General features: G+C 37.2%; 2 protein-coding genes across 13 annotated transcripts in view; both read right to left on the bottom strand.

The window, feature by feature from the left end:
- Positions 1–5,774, bottom strand: part of PGAP1 (post-GPI attachment to proteins inositol deacylase 1) — a 32,428-nt gene extending 26,654 nt beyond the window's left edge. The window contains exons 1-2 of the mRNA XM_040562693.1: positions 5,369–5,774; positions 1,451–1,604 (exon numbers count right to left, since the gene is read on the bottom strand). Coding sequence (XP_040418627.1) covers positions 1,451–1,604; positions 5,369–5,731 — 517 coding nt within the window. The 5' untranslated portion in view covers positions 5,732–5,774. The remainder of the gene's footprint in view (positions 1–1,450; positions 1,605–5,368) is intronic.
- Positions 5,775–5,891: 117 nt separating this feature from the next.
- The window catches only part of ANKRD44 (ankyrin repeat domain 44), a 133,853-nt gene continuing 122,318 nt past the window's right edge, over positions 5,892–17,426 (bottom strand). For 6 of the 12 annotated variants that reach the window (XM_040562685.1, XM_040562684.1, XM_040562686.1 and 3 more), the window contains exons 23-28: positions 17,232–17,315; positions 15,836–15,981; positions 14,921–15,003; positions 13,999–14,081; positions 12,827–12,918; positions 5,892–10,609 (exon numbers count right to left, since the gene is read on the bottom strand). In XM_040562685.1, coding sequence (XP_040418619.1) covers positions 10,344–10,609; positions 12,827–12,918; positions 13,999–14,081; positions 14,921–15,003; positions 15,836–15,981; positions 17,232–17,315 — 754 coding nt within the window. In that variant the 3' untranslated portion in view covers positions 5,892–10,343. The remainder of the gene's footprint in view (positions 10,610–12,826; positions 12,919–13,998; positions 14,082–14,920; positions 15,004–15,835; positions 15,982–17,231; positions 17,316–17,426) is intronic. The other 6 variants (XM_040562690.1, XM_040562691.1, XM_040562688.1 and 3 more) reach the window with 2 other exon arrangements.

Genomic DNA, 17,426 nt, shown 5'->3' with positions numbered 1-17,426 from the left:
ACCAGACCTAAAATATATTATTCCACAATAAATTCTAAATGAAATGTGAATTTTCATAATAAACCATATTAAAAATATTCTGAGCCATAGAATAAATCAGTTTTGCCTTAATCAAACAAAGATTTTAGAAAATGAATGTGACTTACTGCCAGTCTCCCTAAATCAATTTACCAAAACAAGGAATAAATATTTAAAGGCACTCATCTAAAGTAGCAGGATATCTGCAGCATGTAGTACTCCTTCTACTCAACTAGGTTGTTCTTTATATATTTCATTTTGATTCCTAACATACACTGAAAGTACCATTCTATTTCCTGCATAATGATGTACTGCCCTGATTTTAGAGACAGCATTATCTCACAGAAGATTTCCAATACTTTAGAGACGATTATGGAAATCCATGTGGTACCTCCCATTATCGTTATGTTCATAACGTTCTTTGGATACTACTGTCTCTGCAAAGCTATGTGAGTTTTCTGAAAGTACGAGTTTGCAAAATATTTTACTTTTTCATAAGCTAAGCAGGTATGTTGTCTGAGAAAATAATCTTGTAAAGGTTCCCTGAATTTTGATAATTTAATCACCAAGTCTGGTGCAGATATAAGGAAAAATTATTATGGTAAAACAGCAAGTTTTAGACTGAAGTGTTTTTCCCCATATATACACACAAGTTTTGATGATGTCTGAAGGGTGTTACTAACTGTTTCAAAGTACATTTCAGAGAGCAAAAATAACAGTAACAAACCCAGCTTGGAAGGAATTCTGGATACTCAAATGAACACTTAAACACAGTACTTCACATGCAAATTATTAAGCTTGGTATTTACACTGAAAAATAAAAAATGCTTTAAAACTATTCCTTCTTTTCATCTGGAGCTTAGAACTGTAACAGGGAATAACATGGAAAACCAAAGCAGGCCATGTGTAGAGGGGGAAGATGATACTAAGGAAAAACTACCACTACATAAAGAATTAGGAAATACTGAAGCTACAAGTTAAACCATAAGATGATGCTTATTTCTATAGTATGTAACTAATACAACTTCTGATGACAGATGGCAGCTGGTTTAGCTTCTTCTGATCAAATTCAGGTATTGCTTTATTTGGCACAGCTGCTCTGAACACTGTTTAACTCAAAAGCAAATACGTTTTTGATTGGAAACACATAGCAACAGTGCAGTGCTGCCATAGTACAGCATAAATTGTACTGGCCTTCAAAACATAATGTCTCACTCCAGAAATATATTATAGTTCAACTGCTTAACTGATTTCAGATAAAAATCAAGTCTTCTGCCTTCTTGAAATTGACCACGGAATGATAAGGGTTAACTGCACCATAAGATGATCAACCATTGTTGATATCATTTCAAACAGAAAACTTCTTGCCATTAACTAATGCATAACTATGAGAACTCTTTGCAAAATACCTATAAATTAGGTAAATGCTTACCTTGTTTGTAACTGCCAGCATTCCCGGGAAGAAAGAGAACTGGAATTCCTGTCAATACTAGATTTTTGTTTTCTTCAGCATAATTCCCCTCCCCGTAGAGATAGAGCTCATATGCTGGATATCGCCTGGCTGTTTTCTTTGGTAATTTTATTTTCTGTTGCAAAAGAAAACATGGCACACAATCAAAATACTATCCTCTAGCACCCAAGAACTCAAAAGATTTTTGAAATGCAAATAGGCTACTACAAAGAAGGCAGCTCAGATCTGTTGAACAAGGTGAAGAGGCTCTATCCTTACTAAAAGGCTGAACTGAAAGATAGCTGATGCAGTTTGGAACGTCAGGATGTTCTCATTAAATCGATTATGCATGGAAAACATAGCATATTGTTCACCTTTTGAACATGAAGACTACATAGCCTAGTTTTCCAGTGCCTAGAAAACTAAATAACATTTGTTTCTGAATGTGGATTTAAGCTTAAAGAAACCAAATATGACATCTATACTGTTGCAAACAAGAAAATACAGTGGCCATCCTGCCATTTAAATATTTTGGTTTCTGTTTTATGTAGTGTTTTAAAGGACAGTCTGAAGAACACAGAAGGAAAAACTTCAATGGGTTTTGCTTTAAAAAGTTCAATAAACATAAAATGTTGAGTACTTATTTTAAGTAGGTATTACTGCGCATGGGTGGCTGCAGCTCATTGAAACAGTTATGAACTTGAACCAGCTTTAAACAAACTGGGAATATTACTGCAATTGTGTATCTGTCAAAGTTGCGCATCCTTAAAGTAACATACTACAGAGGAAAAAAAAAAAAAAAAAGGAAGTAACTTCTCCCAGGACATGAGATTTCAGGCCAGAAACCAGGACACCTGAGTGATACTAATTATACACTAGTTATAGCATTTGGTTACTGATCATGATAATTCACAGATATATGAAACAATGAACAAACTGCATTAAAATGCCTTTTTTTTTTTAATTTTAAGGTAACATTTTATTTTACATCACAGCGAAGTAAATATTAAACCCAGTTTTGCATCAGTAAACTTCTCTAAAGTCTCCCTCAGGTGCTTTGCTTAAGTAGAACTAAGTAGAAGCATCTCTATTCCAGTCGGTTCTCCCACCTCTGACTACAGTAAAGGTGATTTAGCTGTAATTCCCACCACACACACATACACACTCATCCCCTCCCCTTTTCGTCTCTGTCTGTCCCTCCTTGACTACAGACTATTTCCTTTCCCTTAGTCTTCAACTTGTTTGCCATATTGGTTGTTTGCAACCCGTCCTTAGTGTCTTTGATATGTATACATACATATATAGAGAATAAAAGGTTGCTATATACATAGATATATATATCAAAGATATATACATAACAAGTTATATATACACACAAACAGTTATAATTCCTTCACTTTGAACAAAAATGTTAAGCTTTGTTCAGGGCTTACTATTTTCTAATCTTTCTTACAATTTCCTTTCCCTTCACCTTTCCATCACTGCGCCTCATCAACTTCGCTAACCTCACTGTCCCTTTCTTATTCCTTTCTATTGCTCCTTTTTCAAAGGTGTTCAAATTTCAGGGGGGACACACACGAAATCTATTTAATTATAGTCAGTTTTCATTAGTAAATTAAGCATACTGCCTGACTAATCAAATAATAATACTATTCAACTATTCTTCCACAATATCATTCTGGTTCACCATCTTTTCAAAATCTTTTACAGACAATAAAAATCAATGAGTTGCCTACTTTTTTCTGCAAAGTATGGTACTCCTATACTACAACAAAATGGTAACACACATCTCCCAAGGGAAACAGAAGTCCCTGTTCCGTGACAGAGGTTTTAAATTTTGATTTCCCAAGACCCTGGTTACATAATTGGCTGTAATGAGCTATGGCAAGTTTTACAATGTCAACATAGGCTTCAGTTTTCACTGTGCTTCTAAGAAAATTAGGCTTGTGTGAAAAAGCCCTCATTAATAACTTCTGAATCTCATAACAAGTTTAGCCAGGAGAAGAATTGGCCAAGTTCAAATACTGCAATTCTGCAACTCAAAAAACAAAACAAAACAAACAAAAAAAACAACCTACAAAATAAATAAATTAAAAAAAAAAAAATCCAATACCAATTCCTTTCTTGGTATTAGCTCAACTGTGAGCTATACCACACTATTAGGCACACCAAAAAACGGACTCCAGGAAATCAAACTTTTTATGTTTCCCTGCTCAAAGAACTATTTGTTTTGTAATGCAATACACAGTCTGGCAGGGAGAACAGGTACCATTCATCTGAAATCCTTACCTTGTAGTTTCACACCAACACCAGCATTACAAATACATTAAAAATGAAAAAACCAACCTCTTCAGCAATAAAAATGTAGTTGAGAAGTCTAATGGCTTAACAAACTCAAACACGGACATATTTTTCCCCCAAAGTACTGTTCTGCATGCAGTAAAAGTGACTGCTTACGGATTAGGAGTTTGGAAAGGCACCGCAGCGAGACACAACTTGCATCACTGCTGCGTGGAACTCCTGCCCTGTCCCTGTGCCCATCCTGAAGCAGTGCATCTCTTACAGCACAGAACTTAGAACTGAAGCACTGGCACGGTGAGTAAATACCAAAGTTGTGCTGGTAAATGACAATTTCAGAGAACGTCCAATAACATCAAACATTATGCCGGTAACTTTCAGTTGGTTGGCTTTGAACTGAAACTGAAGTAGGTTTCGGCTACTAGGAGAGCTGAAAATTTGCTGCGTACTGTGTAAGTATTTATAGTTGCTTAAACAATTTTACTCTACAGCACTGACAGAACAACAGTTCTGCAGCTATCCCAAGGCTCTCTTTTGCATGCTAACACGCACAGAACTTGACTGTGTTGAAATAATCACGTGCAGTTAATGGATCCTAAAATTAACTTGCTGCTTCATTATGAATTTAGGAACCAAGTTTTTGCTGCAAGATCTTCCTTACTATGCAGGCCCAGCTCGAAACCTACTTGAGAACAGCAGATTATTATGCAGAATATTTGATTATGTTTTTTTCCAAAAGAGATGATGCTAAATGACCGTTTAAGAACTGACAGAACATGCTTTGTGATGCTTTTAACAGAAACGAAAATCCTGCAGTAAGAACTCTGTTAAAAAACTGTTTTTAAACAAGTGAATGCGGTAATAGCAGCAACGCTACCTCAGTTCACATGTTGATATCCCCACAGTATAATGTAACATGTACACGGTGTCTGGAGAACAATTCCCTCAGCAGCTGTCTCCCTCAAACTGATTCAAGATTTCCAGGGAGGTCTTTCAGAAGGTCTCTAAGAGGTTTTGTCAGCAAAGCGAGAAGCTGCGGGCAGGTATGCGAGTTCCTTGCCACCCACCGGGCGCTCACTGACTTGGGAAAATGGCTTACACTGGGACCTCAGCTGCTCCCTTCTTCGGCAGGTCAGTCGCTTCACAGAGCCACACAGAGGGCCGAGAAACAAGGACGGGACTCGACCCGCCGGGCACCACCGGCCCCGTGCCAGCACCGTCAGACCTGGCCCAGCCTCCTCTTCCCTCAGCAGCTCCGAGAGCCTCCGGCCGGTTTCGCCAGGGCTACATGTACCGCACCCGGCAACTACTGGCGGGAGGAAAGCGCGAAGGTTTTTATTTCATTTGCTACAAGCGGGCGGCTTTGACTCCTCCAGGCGGGCACCCCGAGGTGCCCCCTGAGGTACCGCGGCAGACCCGTCTCGCCCATCGCGCCCCCGAACCCTTCCTCCCCTCACGGCTCCCGGCGAGGCCGCCGCCCCTCCGCCCACCGGCGGCGCTGGGTGCCGGCTGGCTCCCTCCCACCTGTTGCGGCGGCGCCGCCCGCCCCGCTCCCTCAGCGGCCCCGCCGCGCCCCTTCGGGCTGCCGCCCCCCTCGCTCACCAGGTACTCGGGGTACTCGAACATGTAGGTCATGCTGCAGCGGTTCTCCTCGTAGAGGAACAGCACGTCGCGCACCCCCAGCAGCGTCAGCGCCGCCAACGCCCCGTAGAAGAGCGGCGCCGCCGCGGGCAGCCTCCCGCTCGCCCGCCCCATCGCGCTGAGGTGCGGAGCGGCCTCACCCCGCGGCCGCGGGCACGGTGGGGAAGGACTGGGCGGGGAGGGACGGGGCGGGCGCCACAACCTGGCCGCCAACGGGAGCGGGAGAGGTGCGGCCGCCATGTTGGGGAGGTCGGCGCTCGGCGCGCCGCCTGCCCGCCATGTCGGGGAGGGCAGAGACGCACCCGCCGGCTGCGTACCCGCCATGATAGGGAGGTCAGGGCGCGTTGAGGGGACTCCTCTCAGACAAGGGGTAGCTGCATCTGAGGGAAAGAGGAAGTAAAAATACGTTTTCAGCATCTTCACTGCGCTCAGTACTTAAACGTTTTCCCGTCATTTAAAATAAATAAAATTTACTCAGTTTTCCAACAGTATTTGTACCATTTTTATTTGTAAAAATAACCATCCGAATGCATCTCAATAGTAGTTTACAGTTAGGGTTTTTCATTACATTAATACAGCATTCAGTAGTTGAAAAAAAGTTACTAGACTGTGCTTGAGAAGATTCAGGCTGAATTCCAAGTCATTCACTGAAGTAAGTCTTTTTCCTCATTTTATACATGACATTTACCAAGTCTTTAAACTTCAATTTACAAAATAAAACAAGACCGACAAAACCCCACTGAAACCATCAAACAATATTTCATATTGTTTATTACAAATGTTATGCAAAATATAACACTGGCACCAGATTCATATCACCATGGTTTGTAAAGATATATTGCACATGCTAAAGCATAAAAGACAAAACCTACAAAACGTAAGATATTGGCTTTAATATGTAGATCACTGCATAAGAAACGCATAAAATTACATTTTATACACACACTCAGATTGTCACTAGTTTAGAACGCCCTTTCCTATAACACTGATCAGAGGTTTACTTTTTGTGTAATAAGAAAGCATTTTCAGCACTGCAAAAATTATACATTATTCCTATAGAAATTTAGCATATTAATTTTCATTTCAATACAGGTAGAACATATGAAAAGAAGAAACACTTTATACATTCAAAGAAGAGTTGAAATGAAAATTTACTGGTAATATATTGCTTTTATAACACTCAAATGGAAAAAAAAAAGAACTTTCACAAAACATTTCCATAATACACAAATATAAAAAGGCACTCTAATATTTCTTACATGACTAAGAATAAAAATCACAATTTTTTTTGAAGTCATCCTCAAGATACATAACCAAGTTTCTCAACAGTACAATGGATAAACAATTCATTTCATGTGTTTGTTCTAATTTAATAATCTGGCAGTTGTTGACTGCATAAAAGTACCAAACACATTATGGTGCCCTTTTAGTAGCGATGAACAGAAATCCCCTGAGCTATTTCACAGCAATTTCAGGCAGTCCGGAGGTTTTTACTCAGTATTTATGAGAGAGACATGGGACCCAATCCTGCTATGGATTCCACCTGCAACTGTGGTTAAAATACAGGATGAAAACTATCCTGCTAATAAAACTGGGCAGACTGCTGCCCCTCACAAAATACCCACTGTTTGGTGCAAATACAGAAGTAGTCCATGTACTGTAAATTGCAGGATCCAGGGTTAAGTGCAACAATTCTGTATGATTAAATCTACCCTTGTAAAAAGTCCACACAAAGGCATGGTGATTATTTACATGAGTAAGATTATTCCCATGCTTAAATACCTGTCCTAAATAACAAATTTATTTTTACAAGTGACAAATTATATTACAGGTTAATGTACTAGCATACAGGAAAAGGGATTCTGGTGAGATCTGGGGACAGGCTGATACTGAGTACTTCCAAAGGTCTTGCTTGTGATGGTTTTCCTAAGAACACCATACTCAAAACGTGGCTTTCCCAATGCCCATAAGATGCTAACAAATCATATTTTTCTAGGATTTCTGGAATACTGCATACTTACAACATTGCTAGTTTATAGAGAAGTTTAATCAGTGAAGTTTAAATTTGATTCCTAGAAGGAGCAAAGTTATTTGATAATCACCTACACTTCTATAACGTTGTATACATCATAAAAGGCAGCAGTTGTACTACACAGTTACCAGAGTTACAAGGTATTGCAAATTTACAAAATATTTTCAGTAACTCTACGGTAGCAAGTAAAATACTGATTTGTTTAAAATGGCTGCTTGAAATAATACAATGCTCTCCTTGTAAAGATCACTGGTTTTCTCCTAGTGAAACAACTTCATGTAGGATAGCATAAATTTATTTGAGGGTTAGACATATTTAATCTCTGGTTGAAATAAAATTAAAATGCTGTTCCTGCTGTTAGAGCAGGTGGCAACTATTTCCCATTTGTTTGTTTGTTTTAAATGCCCTCATTGTACACAGAAACAAACAAACTAAAACTTGGGATTTCCATTCATTTCTAAACACATGACTGAAAACTAACAACTGGTCTCTCCTCTTAGTTTCAGTGCTTACAACAAGGTGGTTATTGCTATTCAGCAGGTTTTAATGAAAAACTTTTCTCAAAGTCAATCATAAAAATGTTTCCTGTGCTACTTCTGAGGAGAAAACCAGGGTTTCAGGTGCTCTGTCATTCTACTGCTGAAAAGATAGGATTGAGGAAAAACGTATCTTTGCCTTCATAGACACTATCCCTTAGGAAATTCATTGCAAATTTTGGAAATTTGTTAATGTTCAAGGAAACAATGTTTAATTTTAGCACGGCAAAATAAACGATGTGTGTTTTTTTCCAATTGAAGAACTGGAAATCTGCTGACAGATTATTATTATTATTTTTAAACAATTCAGCGGAACATGGCTAAAAACCACAACTAAAATAGAAATCCTTACTTTTTATTTACCCTGATGAAAGCATGCACTCAGGAAGAAGCTCTTCTCATCCTCCCAGCACAGATTTAGGCCTGCAGATATCCTGAGTGTGAATCACTGGAACTTGTAACACCTTAACTCCATGCTACATTACCTTTTCTATAACTTTACTGTAGTTGTACAGTGTTCTCTCACCTGTCTAGCAAGGTGTTGGATCCCTTTCTTACACTTTCAAATGATGATGAAAAGTGTTTTGCTCTCTGCTTTTTACCAGTACAGCCTGTGGACTTCATCTTTGCATTCCACAGATTAAGATGGGCACACTTCTGAAGTGCATCAGTCCTTCCTTTTTCCACTCAGGCCATCAGTCTTGCCTAGATTCACATTTTATTTTGCATTACACAAAATAATATGCACAACTACTAACAAGGAGAAAAAGCCATAGTTATTTTTCCTGGGTATTTGTTTCACTTCAAATAAATATAAACACATTTACATTAAAAGCATATGAACATTTTCATTAGTCTGGAAAAAAACAAACTGTGGTCAACACATAATTAGTTACAAATGTCAACTTGAAACCTGCATCATAAAATGTAAAATTCACTCAAGACTACTCATTACCTCAAAAGTTTATAGTTTTATGATTTAGAAAAACTACTTCATTATGTCACTCATATTTGAAGAAAAAAATAAAAGTAATAAAGTCTTCCATTTAATCACTGAAGCGTTTTGGTCCTCTTGGTATGGCTGGTTAGTTCGTGATAGGCATTTGTTTGTTTTGTTTTTTTTTTATAAAGTCTCATTCTTCCTTTTGTACTTCTGTTGCAGATGAGGGTCGGGGTCCGTTTGACCTAGAAACTTTGGCAGAAGGAGTAAACATATTCACAAGCTGACATTGCTTTCAAAGCTGGTGACAATAGGCTCTTTTAGCATACATCTCCAATCCCCTGCATGGTGCATGGTACATATTTGTTTTCTCGTGTTTGGTATTTCAACTTTTGGTGTTATGCTTTCACTACTTCACCTCTACTCTGTTAATCCAAGCACTGGCAGAAGTATGTTAAAAATCGATATTGTTTACAGTAAAAATTGGTTATTTAAGCATAGAAAATAATTTTTAAAATCTATTGAAGTTGGCATGTCATCATAAATGTTTACGTACACCTTTGTCTACACCTTATTTCTTTTTCTGATACTAGATTCACGGTTAATGGCTCAGGTGACAGAAACTTCTAATGGCCCTAATTCTGTAGTGCAAATAAACTGTACACGCTTGTGCTGAATTGGAAAAAAAAAGGGGGGGGGCAAGTGATTTTAATTTTTCACAAGTGGTTCCACTAATGTCAGTGGGGAAACATGGTGAGACAAGTAGAATTTGGCCTTAAGAGTTTATAACTATATTTTTCTAATTGCGTGCTGCAACTAATAACTGTAAAAAGTGCTTTCTGTACGTTTAAGTGCTTAATACGTGCAGAATGTAAAATGTTTTTTTTCCTGTAGAAAAGTAATACAGGCAATTTTAGGATTTACAACTTCACCTTTGGTTTGTGTAAAAGAAGTTATCTAATTATCAGAGGCCCTAGAATTAGTAAACAGACAAACAGAGGAAAGGAGCGATGCTTGAAATCTATGAAGGCTACATTGAAAATATGTTTGTGTACTAACAGTACAGCTAAAATATGTAAGTACTTTTTACAAACAGTTCCCTGTTTATTTGTGCTGTCAAAAAGAAAAAAGGCATTTTCTCTTTTTTACTTAAAATAAGAGGTAGAGACTTTCCACAGGGGCACTTAGGGCCTAAAGAAAACATGAGGAAGCTGAAAAGCTGCAGAACATTAATGGGAATAATATTCCAGTTAGTCTCCCTTTGTTATTTAAAGGCTTAATTCTCATCAACACTACATATCTTTCAATACCTACTTGTCAAGAGTAATAGTTAAGAATACAGCAGTGGGATTTGAGCTGTTTAAAAAGACCAAAACAAAAAGCTGAAAGGAAACAATAAGGAAAGAAAAAGTTTTGCATACCAAAAAGTCAAAATGTTTCAGAATCAGAATCATTTTCATTGTACCCATCCTCTGTTCCTATGTTATTACTCAAGGGCTTATTACAAGAGTTAATGCTACCCATACTGGAGCCATCGCAGAGATGTGTCCTGCCCAAACTCTCTTTTTTAAAACAAGCGAAGTTGAAAGCCGTCATTGAACTGGAAGGAGAAAAAGGCATCATGGTAGCCAAAATGAGTGCCAGGCAGTCAGCCACGTCTTTGTTAGGAGCGCAAGCCAGGGCTGGCGTATGACCTGGGCACAAATGCAGACAAGGCAATGGTTAGTACTACGGGTACTGAGAATGGCACTGAGCATTCCTCATATACATCTCTAGACGACTTCGTAAGCAGGAGATGTATGTTCAGTTACAATCATGCCAGGCAACAGGGGGGTGTTACTTATTTTAAATTAGACATGCTGGGAAAATACACACTTTATGGAGCATTTAAATCACTGTGACCACAACAAGCACTATTTTTTTAAAATCAGGCAGCAAACAGACTTCACAATATGAATAAAAGCACTTGTTAAACACAGTTCTACAGCACAAACAATATGATGAATACAGAACATAGGGTGTACAGCAACAGGGACAGAAACTGGCTTCAGTTTCTGTACATATGAACAAGTCTCATTCTGAGAACAACGACTTTCATTAGAACATAAAAGATATTAGTTTTAACATATTTTGGAATAATAAGCAAAATTTCCAAGACTGATCAGTTGAGCATATACTCAACTCAGAAAGCAGTTCATTTAGGAATGAAATTGTAAGAGAAAAGAATTAGACGAGCGCATGTGGTACATGTATAGCAAGTGTGACTATGTGGATGTTCAGTTATCCAAAATTTGCATTATGTTAGAGGAATAATAACTGTATTCAGAAAGCATGGCATAGGTTTTAAATATAAAGTCATATTATAATATAGATGTCAGTAAAACAAAGAACTGGGGAGCTATCAGAAATTTGTCTTCACTGCAGTGAAAGAGACAAAACCTGGCTCCTGTTCAAGGACCGCCACAAAGTAGCTCCTCATGTAAACAAATCTTTGAAATGAGTATGCTAATAACACTTGCTATCTATCAATTTTTCAGGCTGCTGTGCAGTACTGTGAAAGTGCACTGTGCTCTGCACTTTCCAAGAACTCCTCCTTTATGCTAAGAGCATACAAATTCTTTTGCAGATGGCTAAATCTTAAATGTTGCAGCAAAAGTAATCTGAGGCATTACTTCTATCTTACTGCCTCAAGTAAGCTGAAAACACCTGCAGCGTAGATGAGTTTGGTGGACAAATATGAGTAGTTTTGTAGCAAGCTGCTCACACTTAAGCACCAATTGCAGTGAATGCATCCCCTAAATAGAATTCCTTCTTCTACCGAGTTCCAAGTTCAAGTATTCTTTAGAATTGTACTTATTGTACTTAAATTTCTCTCTTTTAAACTGTGTGCGCAGTTGCTCCTATAAAAATTAAACATGTATCAAATTTGAACTTAATTTTCCACTCATGACATACACGCAAATTAGCTAGATCTGTATGTACAATTTTAACAACCAAAACAAAATGGTGGTTAGAAGCTAGTCTGGTTCATTTTTCTGTCCCCTATTCTCTAAATTGACACTAGGGCCAGATGACTTCAGTGGGACTCATTCATGCAAGTTTACCTAATAGCAATTGCTTAATAATAAATACTCACCACTCAGTTCTTTGCAGCCATAGATATCAAATCTCTTGCAATGATGGCTAAGTTTTATTATTGTTACTTTACAGATATGGGGAGATGGAGGTACCAAATTATTATATTAATGCCACAAAGTCAGTATTGTGAGAGAAACCAGCTTATTTCAGGAAGAGATTTTTGAAAATATTAATTATAGAAGCACAGCTCCCTATGCGCTTTATAATTTTTAAGGAAGGACTTCACTGAGATCTGAAACAAAATTATCACATTTATTAACTAATCATGTATTTTATGAGGTAATATAACAGTAATTTACTTGCATCTTGGGATAGGTCAGACAATTGGAAAGCACAAGTTTTGATCTCAGAATGAAGTAGGACACAATCAAACATATGGTGATGGTTTTCTTCCTACCCATTAAAACATGCGCTGATTGAATGCATAATCCTTAATTCTTCTGCAAGGCGTCAGAATTATCCGGTGCCACTTGCATGTTTAGGAAATTCAAGTTACCACTGCACTCAAGCATTAAAAAAGACTAGCTGTTGACAGTACATGCAAAATGAACAGTAAAAGGGACCACTGTGATGTTCAGAATACATTTCTATATTAAAAAAAATAAAAAGAAAAGCATCCTTTTTAATATAGATACTCACACAGCTCATTGTCTGTTCTTGGAAGAATATAAGTATCAATGATGTCTACCAGCTTTTAAGTCTATTGCGTCAGTCTGTTGTAAAATTACCTGTTAGGTACTACTGAAGTTTACCAAAGTGTATTATTTACTTACCATTTTCATCTACTGCTAGGACACATGCCCCTTTGGTTAGCAACTCTTCAACCACCATCTTCAAGCCATTACGTGCAGCAATATGGAGAGGTCTACAAAACAAAACATAAAAATTAAAGTTTAGTTTAAAATAGTCCTTCTAAAAAAAGTTAGGCAGCACTTACAACATATCCAGCATCAGAATGTTTCCTCCTGAGGATCATAACAATTATAATCTAGACATTAAATTATATTACAACCTTTAAAATAATTCTGGTGTACCATACCTACAAAATATGTGGAAAATAAATATAAGCAATTACCTTTATACATGCAAAGATTGCTTAACACTTGCCAGTCTCAAGGATTTCTTTAAAAACCTGTCAGTTTTCCACTGTTTGCAGCACACAATGGACATTTAAAAGGAAAATGTATCTAAGACTGAAGAAATGCCTTTGTTCTATCCTTAATTCTGGCTACTACAGACTGTTCAAAATCATTGTATCACTTTTCTTCTCTTGAATATTCCACTGATAATTTCTGTTCCTGCAGTTTTGCTCCCTTCCTGGGCTAGCACACCATCCTCCTGTTTACGGCAGCTAATGGAACAGGAGAAACAATTTCACATTGAAGGGGGGAAAAAGGGCTTAGGTGGAATGGATTCATCTGTAAGCTCTAGATCTACAGCCTGAACCTGTGGTTCAATCTTCTACTGGGGCATTCCTCCTTTCCAGTCAAGCACTTGCAGCTGGAGTAAGAATATTGTTGGTTACAATCCTGCTGATAATGAGCACTATGGAAGGGAGTTGTACATAAACTTTGATCTCAAAAAACTTTAAAATTAAATGTAGTACCTTAATCTAAATAAATTATTTAGATTTAAAGTGAAACTTGAAAAGGTAGGAAATGCCAGTATACATTCACATGATTGAAAGACATTTTGATACAGTCTTCAAATAAATGACTTCATATTATTTTTCCAACAAACCACACACAGAATTAGCATCAAAGAAGTCAAAATTAAAAGTGAAAATGCAATATAAATCTAGTGTTTTCAAGGGCAAGCGCTTCAAAAAAAAACTCAGAAATTTAACTTCCTTTTTCTATGAAAAAATCCAAGACATGAACTTGATAAGCTAAATCAGAATCTCTGGGTAAGTCAACTGAACTTGAGAGGATCAGGTTATACTTACGTCTGCAATGCATTATTTTTTGCATTAATAAGGCTCTGTTCTTGTATCTTGTCAAGTATTAACAAGGCACATTTTTCATGACCCTGTAGTTGAAAACAAAAAACTGTATTAACTTGCTGAGGAATGTAAAACTGAGGCAAAAGAAACGTTACATATAAAAGCAAAATGTAAAAACTCAATTTAAAATATGGAATATGCTACTCAGTTTCTAAGGAACTGTAATGAGTGAATTGTAAAAGCCTTAAAACACCATTTACAAACTGTCAATACTAGGACGCTTTAGCACATTTACAATTTTAGACATTCACCTGTGTTTCAACCCTCCACTCATATATGAATTCACCTTCTCAGCTTTCAGGGAAGACTGATATTTCTTTTGAGAGCGCATTCAACTGATGATTTACAAGGACTACACAATAACAGAGAATGAGAGGGCTTAATCTCAAAAACTAATACTGTATTTCCTAGGTCTTTAAATACCTTCTGTATTATTAATAAACTAATAAAAATTAATAAACAGGAGTAAAAGAAAAGTCCCAGGAGAGGGAATCCCATGGACTTTTTTTAATTTTTATTTTTCAAAAACAGGCAACAACAATTGGAATTAATGGGAAAAAAAGTTGGGAAACCCACCACCACCAATCTAATCAATACCCCTGCTTTTACTGCTATAGAGTGCAAGATAAAATTTTGGGTTCCTTCCACATGATTTGGAGAACAATAAATATTATTTCAGCTGTCATCCTTATTTCTCAATTTACTAAACCCTGAAATAGACTTGAAAAAAAGCTTGGTACAGTGTTCTCACTACACGCCTGACCATCACATATCTATTGCAGAAATATTTGTTGGAGCTTTAACAAACACAAACATACACACAGACAGTAGAGATTATAGAAGCACACAGTTATCTTCAACTTACTTTACTGCTAGCCAAGTGCAAAGATGTATTCAAGTCCTTATCTTTTAATGTCAGGTCTGCCTTAGCAATGTTCACCAAGAAGTCTGAAGTTTAGTAGAAATCAATGAACAAATCCGATGGGCAGACAAATATGTAAAAACAGAGGGAAAAAAAATCTATTTCAATATATGTGTGCATACATGCTAACCAATTAAGCCTTGATGCAACGTAAACTTTACAAGCATGAAGTGAAAATAATGAGAACAGACTAATCTTGTGTAGTTAATCAGCAGCCAAATGGAGAGCTAATACCTCATTCATTTTGCCTCAAACTGTTGAACATAGATTAATCTATGTATCAACTTCCCCATTTGCAGATTTGCAAATTCTGCCTAAATCACTTCCTGAGAACGACTCTGAATCCTGCTCTGAGTGGACTAAATGGATATAATGAATTCATGGTGCAGTCTGTGCTGTCATAACTAAAGAAAAGGGAGTTTTAAGTCAATATATCTGTAATCTGTATGTCTATATCATGTAGTCTAGCCTGGAACAAAACAGCTGTGGATAGCTGCCATTTCAAGAGTAGTATTTCCTATAATGTAACAGAAAAAGAGGTTACACTTAAAACTTTTTTACACAAGCAGTTTTACTGCCCCATAAAAACAAGAAAGTAATAGAGAAAAGAAATACTGTTCCCCTCATGCTCTTCTTTACAATGCACTTTGGAGGAAATAAGACTCAAGTTTGCTATTGCAAGGAGTCACAAAGACTGCTGAGAAACAATGACTGAGAAGAAAAAAAAATAAAGATGTAAAGGTAGCTTCTTACAGGCATGCACAAAATTTGTCTTCCTTAGTTTTCCCAGGAAAACATGATCACTTATTTGGGATCAGCAACTGCAGTTGCACTCAAAAGTGGCAAGGATTTACTCACCTACAGCACCTATGTGACCGTTTTGAGCTGCCATCATGAGAGGTGTTTTCCCTGCATGATCCGCAGCATTCACTTGGGCGCTGTGACTCAGGAGGAGCTGGAGGCATTCCACGTGATCCGCAAAGGCTGCTGCGTGAAGGGGCGTTCTGTGGGGAAAATTAACATGACCACAGCTGTTGCTGAATAATTACAATATTCCTATTTACTTGCCTTCTCAAGAACCTGAAAGCACAAGATGGTTTGCATATTTTTTCCTATGAAACTTAAAAGTTATCACAAGAGGAAAGCCATAGTAGCAACATCCAAAAATAATCAAACAATATTTACAGTCTCTGTCCTGGTGCAATATAAACTTTTAAAAAAGGGAATCAGAGGGTGGATATGGTATTGTGTATAATCTTGTACTAGCAGCATATTTATTTTAATGGAATATACTCTGTAAAATGGAAAGCAGTACAATCCTTATGCATGTGATTTTTATTTTTCTTAGGCAAACTTGAAATGGGAAAACTACGAGAAAAGAACAGATTCAGTACTTAAATAAACTGAAGTATTTCAAGCTATAGTCAAAGACACTACATCAACTGGCTATGACAACAGCGTTACTACGAAAGACAGAAAGAATTCTGTCCACTTTGAAAGTTATCAGTTTCCACAAGACTGAAAGACACTAGAAGTCGTCCTGTCTCCCTGTGGCCTTTTGGGTCTGAAGTACAACTAATTGAGATGAAGGACAGTTGGTATGTAACCCACACAATCATGTTACTTCAGTTTTTGCTTATCAGTAAGGATGAGGTGCTCTTACCCCTACAGGAGTAAGGAACCACCATTACTGAAGGTTTTGTATTTGTTTTAATTAAGAGAAACAATAAGTATTAAATTTTTAGAATTTTAACAATCTTAAGTATGTATATACATGCAGTGAGATTATCAACGTGACTGAAGATTTGACTGAATGAATATCTCTTGCTGTACTGGTATGAATTGTTTTGCTATACAGAAGTTTTCAATCATTTGTTCTGAGAACGCTAACATAACTTTTAATGAAATACTTTCCTATTTGTACACAGTATCACACCATTTATCAAATAAATGTGTTTATATGTTTAACAGAAAGAAAACAGATTCAGAGAAACAGCCTGGAGCGGTATGCTTTTTAAACAAACAAAACACTATATTCTTTTTTGACAGCCAAATTGAATACTTTATAGTATTCTTACTTCAAAGTCAGCCACCACTTAAGTTTGTTGCAGTGTAAGCTGCTATCTGACAGAGTCAGCATGACAAGTCTTGGCTCAGCTATATATGATAAAGATTAGTTACAGAGGTTCAGACAGAATTACGAAAAATATGAGATGGATTCACGATGATGAAAGGCAATTTAAGAAGCTATTACCTTCCTTTGTCATCTTTGCAATTGACAATGTTGGCATCGATGGCTCCAATGAGCAGTGATGCACAGTTTTCATGATCATTGATTCTGCCAAAAGACAAGATATTTTTAAAAAATGTAAAAAGATTGCATCTGCTACTATGGATTTCAGCACCTAAAGCAAAGCTGATCCTGCAATTCACTATGCACAAGGTTAAC

The sequence above is a fragment of the Cygnus olor genome, chromosome 6, assembly GCF_009769625.2.
Source record: "Cygnus olor isolate bCygOlo1 chromosome 6, bCygOlo1.pri.v2, whole genome shotgun sequence".
Taxonomy (NCBI): Eukaryota; Metazoa; Chordata; class Aves; order Anseriformes; family Anatidae; genus Cygnus; species Cygnus olor.
Note: the sequence above shows the minus strand (reverse complement) of the source record. Positions and strands in the feature narration are given on the sequence as shown.